Raw genomic sequence first — 19053 nt, forward strand, 5'->3', positions numbered from 1 at the left:
AGAAGAGAGAAAAAATACTAAAATATAAAAGGGAACAGGAGGGGGAAAAAAGCCCCAAACCATTTTATATTGCACAGAAATATTAGGTTGGCCTTATCTTAAAATAAATCTTCATATCTTGATTTTAAAAAACGAAATCATCAGTCTTCACTTTGATAAAGAGTCCTGCTACTATTGAACAGTGATCTTTTACACTGTCCCCTATAGTCAATAAAACAATAATTCTTCACATAATTATAACTTTCTATACATTCTTCTTTATTCTTTATCACTCTAATTATTCTTTATATAATTTTAACTATATATAATATAAAAACTAACTTTTTAGTGTATGGTGTAAATTTACATTCATATATTCCAGTCCTATTAATAACACCATATTAACAGACATCGAACCAAAATGGCATAATAATATGACAAGCTCATGCAGTATGTGAAAGTATACCTTCATACCAAAGTTAAGAGCCAGCCCTTTTAAAACTTATTCTGGAGTGATCAATAAATAGGAAAGGTTCAGTTGAAAATATTCAATTTTAAAATCATAAGAAATGTTATTAATATTCTTTAAGATTCTTAGCTGTTGAATTGTTAGTGTGACATATTTAAACATTTTCTTCAAGAGTTCTTGCGAATAGCTAATATCTATTGTATTGAAAGACTGAGGTAAAGATTGATTGAAATAAAGATGCTTTACTAATGATATTACCTCCTCTAGATTGTAACATTTAAAGCGTGCGCCAATAATGGGAGAGTTTCATTTATTCATTTGTTTGTTTGTTTGTTTGTTTGTTTGTTTATTTATTCATATTTATCCCACCTTTGTAATTCTTATACATAACTCAAGGCAGTGCACATATCTAATACTCTTTCCTCCTCCTATTTTCCTCACAATAGCCACTTTGTGGTGTAAATTGGGCTGAGGGAGTATGACTAGCGCAGTCACCCAGCCTGCTTTTATCCTAGGGTGGGATTAGAACTCATGGTGTTTTGGTTTCTAGTCTGGTTGCCTTAAGCACTACACCAAACTGGCTCACTGCTGCAAATGCATCTGGGCCAAATTTCACTGGCATATGGACCTAGTAGAAGCAGGCATAATTTGCAAGAACAGAATGGCCTGGAAGATTGATAAGTGGAATTGGTATAAACTAACTTCAGTTAAATGTCCTTTTCTTTTAGCTCATTTATTTATTTGTTTGTTTGTTTTGCCCACTTCTCACTGTTTTGATTGCTTTGCATAGTATTTACCCACACACACACACACGCACACACATTATTATGGGTATACAGTATTAGTCTTGTTTTTGTTGCTCTTAATAAATACCCATGGCTTCATGATACTTACGTAAAAACCTGCAGAGAATTCTTATTTTGCTAGATAATGATTATATACAGAAAACAAAATATGCACTTGAATATGTTTACAGAGGCCGGTGCAAAGGCTGTTTTATAAAGGGCCTCTGGGAGGCTGGGATGGAGTTGCCTATGGGTGAAGTTCTAATTCCATTTGCAAAGATTGGTTTAATTTGTAAATCCAATGAGAGCATGCTTCTAGGTCAGTGTTTCTCAACCTTGACAATTTTAAGGCATGTGGACTTCAATTCCCAGAATTCCACAACCAGCAATGCTGGCTGTGGAATTCTGGAAGTCCACATGCCTTAAAATTGTCAAGGTTGAGAAACACTGTTCTAGGTTGACTAAGAAAAATACCCAGTGTTCGTATTGCTGGTACTTATATTAGTTTGCCTGACTTTCTGATTTTCATGATCTTTTTGCCCAGTGGCAATCCACTTCCAGATTGTTGCCAAGAAAGCAACACAGATGCATTATGTGATTACTAGGAGCCAAGCTCCACTTGAAGGGGACTTTTCTTTTTTTAATAATTGTTTCTAATCATTGCTGCTTTCTCCTTCTGTCTCTTGCTTATTCTGTCTCTCTCTTTTCAAACAGGTAACTTGGCTCAATCAAGAGCAAGAGTAACAGCTGCATCCAGATCTTTACCTCCACAGCTTGGGTCAGGTCGTATTAAGGTCAGTACACACCTAAACTTTGAAAAGTGTTTCATATTTGAAAAGAGCCTGAAGTACGGGTAGTCCTCAATTTACAACCACCATTGGGCCCAAAATTTCTGTTGCTAAATGAGACATTCGTTAAGTAAATTTTGCCCCATTTTACAACCTTTCTTGTTAAGTGAATCACCGCAGCTATTAAGTTAGTAATACAGTTGTTACGTGACCCTGGCTTCCCCATTGACTTTGCTTGTCAGAAGGTTGCAAAAGGGGATCACATCACCCCGGGACACTGCAACCGTCCATAAATCTGAGTCAGTTGCCAAGATGCAGATTTTGATCATGTAACCATGGGAATGCTACAATGGTTGTAAGTATGAAAAACAGTCATAAGCCACTTTTTTCAGTGGTCGATAAACGAACTGTTGTAAGTTGGAGACCACAGTATCTGTATACTGGAGGAGCTGAAATGCTTTCTTGTTATTTATTCTCACTTAGAATTCATTTTCAAAGCCATTGACTTGTAATAGTCGAGCTATTTAATTTTGGTTAATTGTCACATTACTATTAAAAAAGAGGTTTTGCTTATATTTTTCCTCTATGGGAGAATAATCTTTATTATCATTTTCTTTCTTTTTATTGGCTTTTTTCCTTGCTCTTTCTTATTAGTTGCACACAGAAAAATTAACATGTAATCTCCCTCCTGGGAATGATGCATTAATACTGTAGTCATACATGGGCTTTTAAGCAGTTCCCTCCTGACCATAGTAAAAATGACGATAAAGGTTATCTAATCTAATTTCTGTTTTTAAGTAAATCAGACATTTGACATAAACTAACACTGACATTCTTTTGAGATTTCTTCATAGCATATATAGTTTAACATTCTCCTCATTCATTTTCATGATTAAGTTTGGTGAATTTGGTAGACAGTACTCAACCAAAGTATGTTAGAATCCCAAGGCCATCCTCCAATTATTTGATTGAATTAGAAATTACATAAGTCTTTTTCCTATAACTTTTGGTGAACACAGACATGACACAGCTTCTCCTCCTCCACCCAGCTTCTGAATTCTTAATAGTGGAAGTCACCAAAGTTCTACTGTAGATGGAATGTTCCTTGTATTACCAATAAAAACAAAACAAAACAAATATTTCATCTTTGTATAAACTGTCTTAACTGTCCTCAAAGATGACAGTGATGATTGCCTCCTTCCAGATTAAATAAAGAAGGTAGCTTCATTGCATGTTGGAACCTCTAAAAGGACATAGAAGGTGAAGGTGTTTCTTCCAATTGATTTCATTAAACAATACCAAGAAAGCAAGAGAACTAAACACAGAACTGCTATTTTGCTGGCAGCTCTGAAATTTCTATTGATTTTAATTTTACCCTATTTTTTTTCCAAAGCCAGACTCTTTCTTCAGTATTGATATGTAGGCCCACACATAAAAATAAACTGGAAGATTGGAATTAAACAACACTATGAAATAAGACTGAAACATCTTTGAATCAGTATCTTTCTTTGGACGTTTTGTACAAGATACAAAGTGCTATCATCTATTGTCCTCTTTCACCAGCGAAAGGCGTTATCTTCCTTTTAGAAGTACCTTTGATCAGATACAGGTAGTCCTTGATTTACAACTACAATTGTGACTGGAATTTCAATTGTAAGTCAGTATGGTTGTAAGTCGAGTGTAACCAGACTTGATTTTAGGATCGTTTTTTCAGGAGTTATAAAGCAAATCACATGGACATTAAATGCATCACAAGATCATTAAATGAATCTAGCTATTCCAATGGACTTTTTTTGCTGGAAACTAGTAAAAAAAGTCACAAATCATGATCATGTGACTGCAGGACACAGCAACCCATCATAAATGCGAGTCCATTGACAAGCACCTGAATTGTGATCACATGATCCTGGGGGTAGTGCAATAGTCATAAGTGTGAGTACAGATCCTAAGGCACTTTTTGCAAGGCTGTTGTAACTTTGAACCATCCTTAAATGGATGACTGTTAAGTAGAAGACTATCTGTAAAGTAGAGCAGCCTACTTTAAAACTGATTACACCTCCCTCCCTTTCCTAAATAACCCTTCCCCTTGTGCCATCTTTGCTGTTGCACAGAGAGTTGTCCCTAACTCTCTGGAGAAAATTTAGAGTGGCACAGTGAACTGCAGAGGGAGAGCAATTCAATGAAAATCAGGTCTTTCAATTAGCAGAGACTAACCCAGAGGTCCCCAAGCTCTGGTCCGTGGACTGGCACCGGGCTGCAGTGTACCAGAAACCGGGCTGCGCAAACAAGCAAAGCCCCATCCATGAGATGCAGACAGCACACAAAACCATGTCCTCTCCTTTCCCCATAGAACTGGTCCCTGGTGCCTGAAAGTTTGGGGACCTCTAGAGGGGTAGGCAACCTCGGCTCTTTTATGACTCGTGGACTTCAACTCCCAGAATTCCTGAGTCAGCTATGCTATGCTGACTCAGGAATTCTGGGAGTTGAAGTCCACGAGTCATAAAAGAGCCGAGGTTGCCTACCCCTGCGGACTAACCGGATCCCTGTCCTTGAGACAGGGAAGTAATTGTAGGTGTATAGATTTAAAAATAAAGAAGAAATAAAAAGTAAAACAAATAGCCTTTAGCCCAAAGAGACCGGTTTTCCTGAATGTTGACATCTGGAGATTAAAAGAACCTTAGAAGATAATGCAGAGCAATGCTATAATGTACTAATATGGGATTCATATTCCCTCTCTCCGCCAGAGAAAAAGGTGCATTTCTGCTTGGAAATATCTCCCTTGCTTCTTTCCCTTTAGATGTGAGTTTAGAAGGTTGACATTTCCTTGGTTATGTGACCTACATTTTTCATTGCCCATGCTGAGGCAGCATTTCTTTCCTCTAGCCTTACATGGGACTTTTCTGTCACCACTAAAAATGTCTTCCAGAAGGGCTCTTTTAACATTTTCATTTGAAAACTGTTTTGTTCTCTGAGGAAGAAAAAAGCAACTATTCTCAGTTTTGGAAAATAAGGTTTTATTTTTCCACATTCCCCCCTCCTTCTCCCCTCTCTGTATCAGTCTGTCTCTTTCCTGGCACTATATCAAAGAGTCTCTTAAATCCACTCCCACTCTTGTAATTCTCCTGGGTAATTCTTTCTTCTCCTAGCTGTTTTGCATGCACTTCTAAGTATCTCCTCAAAGTAAGGCATGGCATTCCTTTTTTGCGATCAGCCATCTTTTCTATCCCTTAATGCAGTGGTTCTCAACCTTTTTAATGCCGCGACCCCCAACCGGTCGTAAGTCGAGGACTACTCAACCGGTCGTAAGTCGAGGACTACTCAACTGGTGCAGCACCGTTTGCAGAATAGGACTTTTGGCAGGCTCAGCAGGGCAGAAACAGCCTGGACAATTCCTATTGGCTTTTGAAAGCCAATAGAATTAGACTCTATTCAAGAGAATAGAGTCTAGGAAACAGTAAGACAAAAGGTAGGAGCCCTCAGTGGCTTAAAGATCAGAGGAAGAAGATGCTTAGGAAGGACTGGCCTGAATGGATCAAGCAGTTAAAAGTGCCAGCAGGAAGTTGTACTGACTTACAATTGAAATTCCAGTCATAATTGTGGTTTTAAATCAAGGACTACCTGTATTTGATCAAAAATTCATCAACAGACTTGCAAAATTTTGTTAACATAGCCGTACAATAAAGTAGTATTAGCTCATCTAGCCATGTTTCTTGTCTATTTTACCAGGTAGGGTTGACAATGCCTCTGCTCATAGCCCCCTCTGAGAATATTAGGCTGGATCTGACATGACTTAGGAAACAGGATGTGAAATGGTGGCCTCTGAGCTTAAAGCAGGTGCTAAAAGTTCTGCACAAAGGCTTCATATATTCTTAGGTTAACCACCTGTTCGTAGCAGATGGCATACTACCACAATGTGTGGGTGTGTGCTAAAATGTTTCTAAGCTCCATGTGAACAGGGAGCAGATTGTCTTATTTCATTTGGGTGATGCAATGAAACAAAGCAGCTTTTGATTGGCAACTACTAGAGGAGATTTTTTTTTCATTCACAAAGTCTGATGCATGTATTTATTTTTAATTTAGAACAGCTGTAATGTTAGCATAATGAAGGCATGTTACAGAGTGCTTCCTATTTCATGTATTTGTTTGTGGGATGAAGCACTTTAAAGTTTTTTATTTAGAAAAGTGACAATTTGACAGGAAGAACCAACTAATGACATGGGGCAATAAAAAAACTACTCCAAAAGGGTATAGAAATGTTAATGTTCTAGGGCAAGGCAACATGAGAGGACAATAGATATCTGTCCATATTATTTAATCTTGCTATGATTCATCATGCATTATAGATCATTACAGTTGTCTACATCTTTGAATCCTATGGGGAGAAAACTTTTTAAACCATATTCAAATTACAAAGTGGCATATCATTACTTATTTCCAGATAGTTGGTATGTGCCCTATGTTACCAAACTAGCACTATGAACCAAGAGATAGTGTCAGTAGGCTTGAAGACACCTTGAGATATTTTTTATAAAGATTCCTCTCTCAAAAAAAAAAAAAAAAACACCTGAAGAGAAAAACCCTAAAGGGATGGAGACACAAGATAGCTCAGTGAATCACAAAAGTGTTAAATGGCCATAGAACATCGTCTTTGAGCTGGAGTGGAATAGAGTGTTTCAAATCCTGAACAGGGAATATCTTATCCTACAGCATTTACTTCTGGACCCCACTTGTTTTGTATAATGGTATCATAGGTAAATGCACATTGCATTTGTTATTATGTTTGGTATTGGTTTTGATAATAAGTCAGTTCGGCTTATTCCTTTTCCTCTGATGCATAGTGAAAAGTATATAGATTTTTCACATAAATACATACAGTACATCAATACTATTTAAATGGGATAGATTACTAAGTTTTGTCACTTGAAGAGAGTTTCTTTTATTGAATAAATGGACTCAATTAAAAAAAAGGCATTGGATTCCAAATTTATATCTGTCTGTATTTTTATTTTTTTAAAAAAAAGGCAAGCTCAGATCTTGGTGTTGGTGGATGTGGTCATATAATTGTCTTGGCCATAGCAGCGTACCATGGGCATTGTCTTATGACTTGGGGACAAAAAGGAAGGATTTGGGGATATCCAGAGGGTCAGCAGTAGGTGTGGAATCAGGTTGCTGGTTGTGACCCTTAACTGGAATTTTTGTTCCCTCCTATCTAAAGACCCTCCCTTGTAGGACTAGAACCAAGCAGGTAGCCAGTACGTCTCACTAAACCTCCCACTCCAATGACCAAGGGAACCGCCAGCTTTTTAATGCCTTACAAAAGGCTTAACAGGACTGGGTTAATCCAGATCTCTAGTGATGGAAGTTAGCCCAGAGAAAGAAATATTAAAAAGGGCAGAAAATATATATTTTTCCTCAAAAGGACTTTTTAAAACCAAACCTGGCCCCAAATCTATCTCTCTGCCCCAAGCAAGAGCTAGGCCCATACAAATGCAGATGTAAAACCATCAGAAAGTTGGAGCCAGAGCAATCAAGAAGACAAAAGAGAAGATCTGCATACCCCACCCAAACTCTAGGAGTCATCCCCATCACCTGGGAAGCAGGATATATAATAGAATTAAACCACAGATATCAAGGCCTAGACAAACACTCAGAAACAGCCTCAAGGTTCATGCCACAGGAACAGGAAACTATTCCAAACAAAAGGCTAGAGGGAGTATAAAAACCTACTGCCCATGTGCTCAATCTCTCTCTCCTTCTCTCCTCTGCACTTTCCTGAAGAACCATCTTTCTGCAATAAACTTAACCTTCTTCCCAAAGCAGTCACCATGTTTGCTTATTTATTCCCGGCTTGGATGAACCAGGATGAAGACTTTACTTCTAACACTAGGGAGCTGCTATTCCATAGGGCAGGTTCTACCTAATTACAGATAGTCTTCACCTTCTCACCATAATTGATACTGGAACTTCCATTGCTAAGTGAAGCAGTTAAGTTGTTAAGCAAATTCGGCTTCCCTTGTTGACTTTGCTTGTTAGAAGTGCCTGGGAAAGTCACAAATGGTGATCACATGGCCCAGGACACTGCAAATGTCACAAATACATAAATTAAATGAATGGTGGTAAGTTGCAATGAAGAAGAATAAAAGTAGAGAGATTAACATAGAAGAAAGACAGAGAAATTCAAATGCATACCCATGGTTGAGGCATGTCTACTTGCACTTCTAAGCTTGGTTCTGTACATGTCATGTTGAGTAGTAAAGTCAATTCACTTTTACTTGTCCTACAATGAAAAAGGAATCTCTGCAAGCAGATTTTTTTTTCCTGAGGTTTGAGGTGTACATACCCCATTGGTAGGACCTCTTCCTTCTGGGTATGTTCTTTCTTTTTCATTACACAAACTTGAAATCACTGTGGCACAAAAGGCAAATTAAGCAGCTTGTCTGGAAGTTTACTGATTTCTGCTGTCAGTTGGAGGGAGCACTTGTGACTTCAATCCAGTTGGGCAAAGCTTGTACTGTATTAAGACTAACCAAATGGAACAAAGCAATGTACATTTTCAAAATATTAACTATTTATCCTGACAAAGGTAAAAGTTTAGAACCATATCATGCCTACTCTAAAACGGAAAACACATCCGTCATATTGGTGAAGAATAAATAGATTTATAGTTACCGGTATATATTAGCAAGCAATCTGCCTATCTAGCTGCATTTTTTCCCGATGTATAAGACTATCCAAGTCTTGATTGCAGGAGTGTCTCAGCAGCTAATGGGGACCTTCTACATTTACTGCATTGATCCAGGCTCTTTTTGGACTACTTTTTAACCTTATCATGAATTCTGGAAAAAAAAAGTGTTATAAAATTATTATCACTCTAAAATTGGGGAGGGAGTTTGAAGATAGTCATAATTAAACACATCTTTTTGCTTCTCTATATACAATGTGATGATGTTAAAATCTCCCGCTCTTCTCCAAACTGCTCTCAGACACTGAGAGATCAGAGGTACATGAAAATGAGATATAGGTAGTCTTCAACTTACAACCACAATTGAGCCCCAAATTTCCGTTGCTAAGCGATACAGTTGTTTAATGACTTTTACCCATTTTACAAATTTTCTTGTCATAGTTATTAAATCATTGAATCATTGCAGTTATTGAATCATTGCAGTTGTTCAGTTAGTAAGACAGTTGTTAAGTGAATCTGACTTCCCCATTGGCTTTGTTTGTCAGAAGACTGCAAAACGGGGGTCACATGAACCAGTTGCCAAGCATCTGAATTTTGATCACGTGACCACAGGGATGCTGCAACAGTTGTAAGTGTGAAAAACGGTTCCTTTTTTCAGTGCTGTTCCAACTTTTAATGGTCACTAAACGAATAGTTATAAATTGAGGACTACCTGTACTACACATTGTGCCAAGCAGTTGATTTTTCTTGAAGTAGGAAACTTTTCTCTACATACACAGGTCAAGATGGATGCACAGTCTTTAAATGGATAGGAACAATGTTGGGAAACATATATTGAAGATATACTGTATGTTTCCTAACTCATATATCATACCCAATAAACATAAGCATAATAAAGATGGCTCAAGACTTTTTTAATCTCTGATCTTTGTTTCCAGATTGACACCATGGAAATTATGAGGCATCCTGAGGAAACTACCAACATGAAGAGACAAACTGTGGCTTCCTATTTCAGGGTAGGGAATTTAAATTATACTACTATTAATTTCACTGCTTTCCCAACATCTCATTTAAATAATATTGGCAGTATGCCTGGCACTGTGCTGAACATACATAAGCCCTACCAGAAGGAATTCCTTGAGATGGACAAGGCAGGGATGAATGAACATGTCAGCAAATGGCTTAATTATTTTAGTAAAATTGAGGAGTGACCGAGGTCAAAGGAAAACTCTAAAGGTAAGGCTTAACTGGGTAAGAAGAAGGCAGATTTTAAAAGGGTTTCAAACATATTTATGAGTCTGTTATATCTTGTTAGAATATAATAGATAGGGAAAGGATGCCTAGATTTTCATTCCCTTCAAAGAAAATAGTGCTCTTGTGCTATATTTTATCATGCTTTACTTTCCTTAGTATTCTCTGATGGATCTGTTATCTAAAATGGTGATTGGGCAACCTCACTTTGTTCGCTGTATTAAGCCCAATGATGATCGAGAGGCATTGAAATTTTCTCAAGAAAGAGTCTTAGTGCAGCTACGTTATACTGGCATTTTAGAGACTGTCAACATACGTCAGCAAGGATATTCTCATCGCATTCATTTTGATGAGTTTGTAAAAAGGTAAGCTATTCATGCTTTATACTAAAGAATTACCTTTAAACATGTCTTTTAGTAGAATTGGAGGCTAAATTGTTCAGAGCCAGTTCACAATTCCTAGATTATAGTAATTCAGAAAACAGACAGGGATAGAATTATGTGGCTATGGTACCATATGTATCATAGTTATATGGCTGCGCATCCCACAAAAAATGTGAATTGGGGCAGCAGATATGCAGTTAAGAGAAGATAACATTTAAAAAAATATTTTCTTCTTCTTTTACAATGTTGAAAAGTTATAGTTTTAGGAAGTTTTGATTAAAAAACAAAAGAAAAAATCTACATTTGATAATTCCACAAATGGCAAGACACAAATATTGGAAAACAGGGGGCAAAATTGGTAAAAAAAAAAAAATCAGGACAGGTTAGATTTATCAGTTGTATGATGTGCTTTGAGTTTTGTCTTTTACTAGAACATTTGGCAGATTTGTTACCAAGATTTTCCCCAGTATGTGGAGAGTATATTGATCAGTTAAAAGGTAACATCTTCTTTGAATTGAGTAAATCTCCTGGTGAGTTTATGGAGGCATCCATGTAGTTTTCCTGGATAGTAGAGAATATTAGAGAATAGATTTCCACTGCCTTCTAGGATAACTTCTCAAATTATCCCATTAGTTCCATGAAGGTTTTCCATTGAACTATTAATTAGGTTCATTTCTACTTTTTCTGAAAAATAATTGGTATGGCATATAAAATGGAGAAAGAAAAAAATAAGCTTAGCAGAAACCAAATAAACAGAATAGGGGAAGGGGGAAAGCAAAGAAAAAATTATACACAAAGACATTTTTTAAACAACAGGTTAAATCTTAACTACCTTAGCAGTATCCCTGAGACTTTTCTCTGTTTCATATGAAATAGCTGAGAGCAAATATATTTCATCAATCCAAGATTTAAAATAAGTAGTTACAGATCCTACAGTTTCCACTGAAGGAAAACCATTTTTAGCTGCAAATCATGCATAATAAATCCAGAGTTTTTCATACATGGTTATATTCCAAATTTGTGGTATAAAAATTACCTTACAGTAGCATTCTTGAATTTTCCTTTACTTCCTAGTCCATAACTTATGAATATTAAGGTAAAAGGAAACAATCATGGAGCAACCCAATGTCCCCTCCACTAGATCATAGGTTGAGATTGACATCTACCTCTTAATAAACATCTTCTAAGGTATCCAATACACTAAGGAAAATGCTTTGTTGATTTGGATATAATTAAAGATTAAAAGTGCATATTTAACATTCTTTAAAACCTTAACTCATTGATATGACAGGATATTGCAACTTCTTGTTCCAATTTTCATGCCAATAACTGCATCTATCTTGATAATACTCTTCAACCAATCAGTTTAACCACAAACTTGAAGACCTATTTAATTACCAAGGGCAGATAAAGTCAGGCAGATAGTGTCATCTGCAGAGAGTTTGATGGGTCAGAAGATAGATAATTGAATGACTCCTCAAGAGACATTCAATGATAATGATCTAGAGGCCATCCAACAGTACAATAATATATTTACAGACCAACTATAAGCCTCAGTACATTGGCTGGTAAAGGTTATGAGGTGAAAGAAGCATCTCTTTGGCAACAGGAATTCTTCCAGCTCACAGGTAATGCTATTTAGGTTTAGAGATAATGCCTGTGTCAGTTGATGTTCCCAAGACATAACATTTCAGGTTTGAGGCATACCGTAGATAGTTTTGGACCTTTTAGTTCTAAAGATTTTTGGATCTCTGAGAGAACTTGGGGGTCAGGTCTCCAGTTACATTAGTAGCTCTAACATGCTTAGTTCCTTCCATTGAATGCCAGAATTTTTTAATTAAAAAAAATTATAAAAGCAGCTGCAAATTGCTAGGGAAAAATAGATATTCCCACTCACTTGTTCTTACATGGCCCTTTTTACATTTCAACTGGGTGGATTCATTTAGATGTAATACATAGACCAAATTTATGGTATATGCATACATATGAATAGTCATAATTTGACATTCTGTCTACTGCTCATGATAGCATATATGATTTATGTGCAACAATTTGGGGTTAGCCTAAAGGATAATAGCTGGGTCATAGTTATCCAATGGGCTTCTGGTTGAGTTAGACTTAAAAACAGGTATTTTTTTATTCCATTCTAACATGACATTCATTTTAACTCTTGCTATTGAGTTAACCAGCTATTGAAATCTGTTTTATGCTATTGCTATTTAATGTCTGTGACCTGCTTTTAATTTTAAATAATTGTGTATTTTATTTTATTTTTCCTTTAGAAAATGTGAAATATACACATGGAATCATTTCTATGATTTACAATCGTTTTTATGTTGAATTTTGCTTCTGTTACATATGCTTAAGTATAAGGAATATATAAAAACATTTCAGAAAAACAGGCCCAGACACTAAATGCAATGGCACTTCATCCTTTTTTGTTAAATAGGCAAGTATAAATAAGAGTTTTGAAATGTCAGTAAAACTAAGGATATCAAAGATTTTTCTAAGCCAATGACTTTATATTTTGATCCATTTTTGTAACTTACCAACAAAATAAATGAAACATTTCCCCCTTGATGTTACTTAATGAATAAGCACATTTCTTACGAATAGGCAAACTCCTTATCTCTAGTAGCTGCTGTTTTGTAAACCCTTAGCAGGAAAGATGAGTACAGAGTACTCAGACAGGAAATAGACAGGCTGAGGTAAATAAAAGCTAAACTTTTGTTTGATGCTTTGCCTGTCTCGTTTTTATGTGTTATGGGGCTATTTTATGTGGCAAGCCTGGAACTTACTTTAGAAACACAAATTTTAATTTCTACAAATTCTCTTAGCCAGTTATCCGCAAAATCCTTAGAATAAAATTAAACATGTATTTGGGCTCAATCTTGGCACTTCCTTTCAATGACATGTGTCAGTCTTGGAAAGCTTGGTTTTTCCAAAGACATGGTGTACCTGAGCATATTCGAGTATAGTTTATATAATGACTAAGTACCTGAAAAGTTTGTGTAGTGGTTATCAGACTAAAAACTGGTAGACTGTAAGTTCTAGTCTTGCCTTAGACACAAAGTCAGATGGGTGACTTTGAGTTAGTCTCTTTCTCTCAGTCTTAAGAAGGAAGCAAATTAGGGAAACCACTTCTAAAAAAAACTTGCCAAGAAAACTTCAGGGACTTGTCCAGGCAATCTCCAAGAATTGAACAGAAGAAAAAAAAAATACCTTGAGATTTAACATTATCTTAAGACTTCCTAGTCATCCAGTTAGACTTCTTGTTGCTTTACTATTTGATGGAACAAGATGACAGTTGCAGGGAACAAGTGTTGTGGGGGTGGGGCTGCAAGTGCATTGTGATCTTCTCCATACCCTTAAACTTATCTGACGACCTCAAGTCTGGTAGAAGATACCACCCATAGATTTGAAGCAAGAGTCAACTGCCATGGCAATCAGCAATCTTAAATCTTAAGCTGCTCAGAGTCTTTTGAGACAGTAGAGATGGGCAGTATAAAAAATTAACAAATAAATGAATAAAATCCTTAAATGGAACAGGAAATTTACTGGCTTCTCTTTTGTCTCAGACAGCAGAGTGTCTTGGACTGAGCAAACTTTTCCCCTTTATCCATGATAAAGCATCATAGATGAAATTCTGAAAGATCAGTTCCATGAATTTGTAAATTAGACATGTGATTCAGAAGCCATTCATTTTGGTTCGATGTTTTGATCTATAACTAGTTTTCTATAAACCACTTAGCATAATGTATGTAAATACAGTGCCTACAATTGCATTATGCAAAATAATAGGGAACAGCTCAGAAATCAAAACATACAGTTACATGGAGAGTCCTGTGACATTCTAAATCAGTGGTTCTCAACCTTTTTAATGCCGCGACCCCCAACCGGTCGTAAGTCGAGGACTACTCAACCGGTCGTAAGTCGAGGACTACTCAACTGGTGCAGCACCGTTTGCAGAATGGGACTTTTGGCGGGCTCAGCAGGTCAGAGACAGCCTGGACAATTCCTATTGGCTTTTGAAAGCCAATAGAATTAGACTCTATTCAAGAGAGTCTATTCTATTGGCTTTCAAAAGCCAATAGAATAAAAGGGAGTAGCACAGCTAAGGAAAAGGGGGAAAAATGGCGGACTGCGTTGTTTGGCGACCCCCGTGAAATGGTCGTTCGACCCCAAATGGGGTTCTGACCCACAGGTTGAGAACCACTGTTCTAAAGACTTTTAAAATTTATTATGGCTACATTTGTCTGTACTGGAATTGATTTAAAATGTATGCAATTATGGTCTGCTGCCCAGAATGTTCCAGCAAAAAGTTCTTGGTCAGCCTACCATAGATCTTCTTGCTACTTCTGCTATGGAATTCCCCTCTGTATGTTAACTGCCAGAAATTTGCTGCAGAAACACAGTAGGTGAGGATGTATTGCCTTTATTTATTCAATTTATATAGCTGCACATTCTCATACACCGGACAGCTTGTAATGTGTACACTTTGAGAGGAAGCCACTAAATTTCATTTTTAATGTGTGCCATTGTGCCCATAGGAAAAAATGACAATGAAGGTTATCTAATCTAATCTAATTAGTATATTGTGTCACTCTTGGATATTGAATGTCTGTCATTATTATAAAGGGCCATCAATTTGAAATTTGGAAAGGTAGCAACAAGTTTGAGAGACGCTATTTTCTAAAGAATATAATAAATTCTGTGAATCTCTTTAAGTGAGGACCAGGTAGCTTAAATGTTCTTTTGGAGTCATTAACATGAATATAACTGAGCAATGAACAATGGTCACATAGTTTTTGTTTAATGTTGTTAGACAAGAATAATGAAGATAAGCTGTGCCCATATTTTACAATTCTTTATTTGTAGCTGTTCCTAAGGCATTATTCTCAAAGAAAGGATTGTTACATCATTTTTTCTAAATGCACTTATCATATTAAAGAATAAAACCCATTGCCACTTATCTTTGCATAAATTCATGTAGGATAGTGGATTAAATCATCCATTCCTACCCAGTTCAACATAATTTATATATTTTTTCTACAGGGGTAATGTATGTTCAGCTAAATATGCAAATAGCCTTCCTTCCTTCCTTTCTTTTTCCAATGCACAAATATTATTTTGTAAATGGAAACACCAACTACAGAAAATGAAAACATTTTTGCACCAGCATCATATTTTCAGAAGCAGTTTGTTATGCATTAGATCCCTATTTCTTGTTTCATTTTGGTGAAAATGGAAATAGAAGCACTTAGATTTACATTCCTCCCTTTATTTGTTAATGCTAATGAGACTCATACAAGTGCATCAGGACAAGTCCCACAGCTTTGATCTTGGCTTAAATTTCCCTGGCTTGTGAAATCTCTCAGAAGGGCCATTTATTATAGAACTGAGTGCATATCTTCTGCTGAATTACACTATTCATATGCAAGCAAGTATGTTAAGAGAACATTTACATGATGACAGGTCCATGCAATGTGCTGGGGGAGGGGGGCAAGGAGCAGTGCTATGGGAGGCTGCTGAAGATTCAAGATTTGTGGAGTAGGATAAAGTGATGAGGAGAAGACATGGTATACCATCATTAGTTGTGGGAGTGCTAATAATTATATAATATCAACATAACCTTTTACAAAGGATAAAATAAATACTGTTATTTATTCTACTTCCTTGTATCAAAGCAAACTTGTATTGTGCTTTTTAATATAACTATTATTTCTTCATAAATTTATTTATTTAATTAAATAATTAAAAATAAAGTGAAGAACTTAGGGCATCTGTAATATAATCATTGAACACTAAATGATGACTCTTCAAATAGGAAGGGTATACATCTTATTTTACAGAAGATGATGTTAGTACAAAGGACTGTCAGAAAAATGGTTTCTTTGGGGAAAATACTTGGTCCAAGTCTGATTTAATCTCAAAGATTAAATTAAAGATTAAAGAACCAAAGCTTTAATTTTGTCTGAACAATTTTGTTTGAACAATAGTCTGAACTGGTACACTGCTCAGGTGATCAGTGTCATGGAACTATTATACTACTGCATAATTTTTCTAAAAGTGTATGTATGCATATAAAGTACCAAATGCATATATTATTAAAATGTGCCTTTATCATTCTTCTTTAGATATAGGAATTTGGACTTTTTAAGACAATCCCTGTTTCATAAGGATCTTGCTCTTTACTTATTCATTTTTGCTAACTTTCGATAGGATATTACATAGCTATGTTTTAGCAATCCAGATATCTTGATTTAGTGAATATTATCTAGAAGCTGGGAAAATGTTTGGCTTCTATAGACCTACTCCCTTGTTTTATTAAATATGCTTCTTATTTGTGAAATAATTGCTGCCATAACCACAATTTTATTTATTATTTTATGTGTGTGTATGTGTGTGTGTGTGTGTGTGTGTATGTGTGGCAATCTTACAAAAAGCAGGTTTCACAAGATTACAAGGGTGGAAATGAAAACATATATAAGTATCTAAGGCAGGGGTCCCTAACCCCCAGGCTGCGGCCCACTACTGGGCCTTCAGTCATTCGGAATTGGGCCACAGAATGGCGAGCAAGTGCTATCCCGACTTGCATGAGCAGCAGGTGAGCATGTGCATGCGTGCTCCATTTGCGTGGGCGGCAGGAGCATGTGCCTACTGCTTGTGCAAATGGAGCACTCATGCATACGCACTTGCCCACTGCTCATGCAGAACCATCCCCTCTCTTCCTCCATTCCCCGCCAATCTGCAAAGCCAGAAAATTTGGGGAACTCTGATCTAAGGAACAGATTAAAATCAATTTTAGATGATATTTTAAAAGTCTGGGATAATATAGGTGCCCCAAAAGCAAACCAAGCCAGTTTTTCCAAGGACAGGCTTCTAGAGACATTTGATAAGGTCTTCTTGCTAGTTACTGTCTGCCAAATTTATTTTAAAGGAGGAGGAATAAGACAGATAGAGAAAATCTTAAATGTACTTAATATATGAATATGTACACATAAAATTATATTTTAGCTGTCCATAATCATAGTATAGTACCATGATTGAAAAAATAGGATTTATTTTGCAGTACATTCTTAAGCTATGTATAATTAAGGGATATTACTTTATTCTGGCCATCTGGTGGTCTTTAGGATGGGAACTGTTGTGTCCTGAGCCTGCACAAGCAGGCTCGGGATGTTGCAATGGTCCCGGGCATTCCAGAAGCTGCCCGGGACCAGACTGAGTGGCGTCAGCCTTGCGCGCATGTGCAAGGCGCAAAAGCGCTCTGATTGTTGCCATTGTGTCCGGGGATCTGGTCATATAAAAAGAGGCCTGCATGCCTTTACTCGTTGTTGGTGTTTTGGCTGAAAACGAAATCAAGAGCTGTTTAATGCAAGATGTGTCTTCATCATTCGCCATTGTTCAAGGGACTTAACAGGAACTGTAATGTATTTGGTGGTGATGGAAAGCTTCTCCAACACACTAGAGATCTGAGTAATAAGGAATAGAAATTACGTTTGATAAAAAAATCTATATATACCTTATTCCCAGTAAACATACATACATCCATGCGTGTGTGCGAGAGAGTGAGTGTATGACCATGATTTCTGGAAGATTCTGTGAATCATGTTTTAATAAACATGCAAATTGTCAGTAACGTTCTCTTTCTCAATCTTTTTCAAAAACTATCCACTCTATTATTGTTCCTTTAAAACAGTATGTAAAATATTTTGCTTTCACACTGGGAATTACCAGGTTTTCTTTTGTTTTGTTTTTTAGTTTCATGTTACTTTGTAGAAAACATTCTAATCCTATAATAGTGTCTTTGAGACATCCAGTTGATTCTGTATTTAGTAAAACACTCTCAGTTTGATTATTCTTCCACCAATTAACGTATCACATGGATTATGGTATGATGCACAAGACAGAATGGTATCTTTAGAAAGAGACACACAGCTGGTTGCTGCAAAAAAAAGTGTTTCAAAGTTTTGTAAACTCAAAAACAATGAAGAGCTTATGACATGCTCAAGCATAATACTCCTCAACCTTCAACTATAATGGAGCCTGCCCATTATGGTTGTAATTCATGGCAGTCATTAAGCAGGGAGCCCAAGTGATCACCTTGCTTAATGACCATAATCCCTGCTCTCACTGTTGCATCATCAAGCAGAGCATGGAGTGCCTCAGGGGTGATAGAAGCCCTGGAAGCCCTAGCACAGAGCCAGGCCCACACTGCAACTACCTCCCCAACTCACAGGTGACCTGCCTGGGCTTCCCAGGGCCACTCCCAGTCCCTGAGGAACCTGTGCTCTGCTTCCACTCTACTGGGGCCCTGCAGGCCTGTTTCCTGCCCTGCTGGGGCCTTGCAAGTCTTGGGCCCACACCCTCCTCCCCAACCTACATCGTGGCTGGGTCCATTTCTCCTTTGAAAAGCAGGTGAGCCACCATGCCGTCTTTTCTACATTGAGGCCGTGTGGCAACGTACCTGAAGCAGGCCCCATTTTGGGACCAGTCACAATTCAATTATACTGTACTATACAAGGAGACCGAAGGGTGGATTGGCCGGCTCTCTTTCCAAGGGCAGAATCTTTTTTGCCTTTGATTGCATTCTTGCTCTCTCCTCTGCTTCCCTTCCCTCACCAATAACTTCTATGTAATGAAGATGAATGTGGAAGTCATTTTTACTGTAAACTAATTGTAGTCTTGACACACATTGAGTGAATCTGGGCTC

At 37.0% G+C, this 19053-nt stretch overlaps 1 protein-coding gene across 1 annotated transcript in view; it reads left to right on the top strand.

Moving 5' to 3' along the window:
* MYO3B (myosin IIIB) overlaps nt 1-19053 on the top strand; it is a 176315-nt gene that overhangs the window by 88490 nt on the left and 68772 nt on the right. Inside the window, exons 17-19 of the mRNA XM_039355285.1 lie at nt 1948-2027; nt 9642-9719; nt 10114-10319. Coding sequence (XP_039211219.1) covers nt 1948-2027; nt 9642-9719; nt 10114-10319 — 364 coding nt within the window. The remainder of the gene's footprint in view (nt 1-1947; nt 2028-9641; nt 9720-10113; nt 10320-19053) is intronic.

Source organism: Crotalus tigris, unplaced genomic scaffold (assembly GCF_016545835.1).
Source record: "Crotalus tigris isolate CLP2741 ecotype Arizona unplaced genomic scaffold, ASM1654583v1 scf7180000018652.200882, whole genome shotgun sequence".
Taxonomy (NCBI): Eukaryota; Metazoa; Chordata; class Lepidosauria; order Squamata; family Viperidae; genus Crotalus; species Crotalus tigris.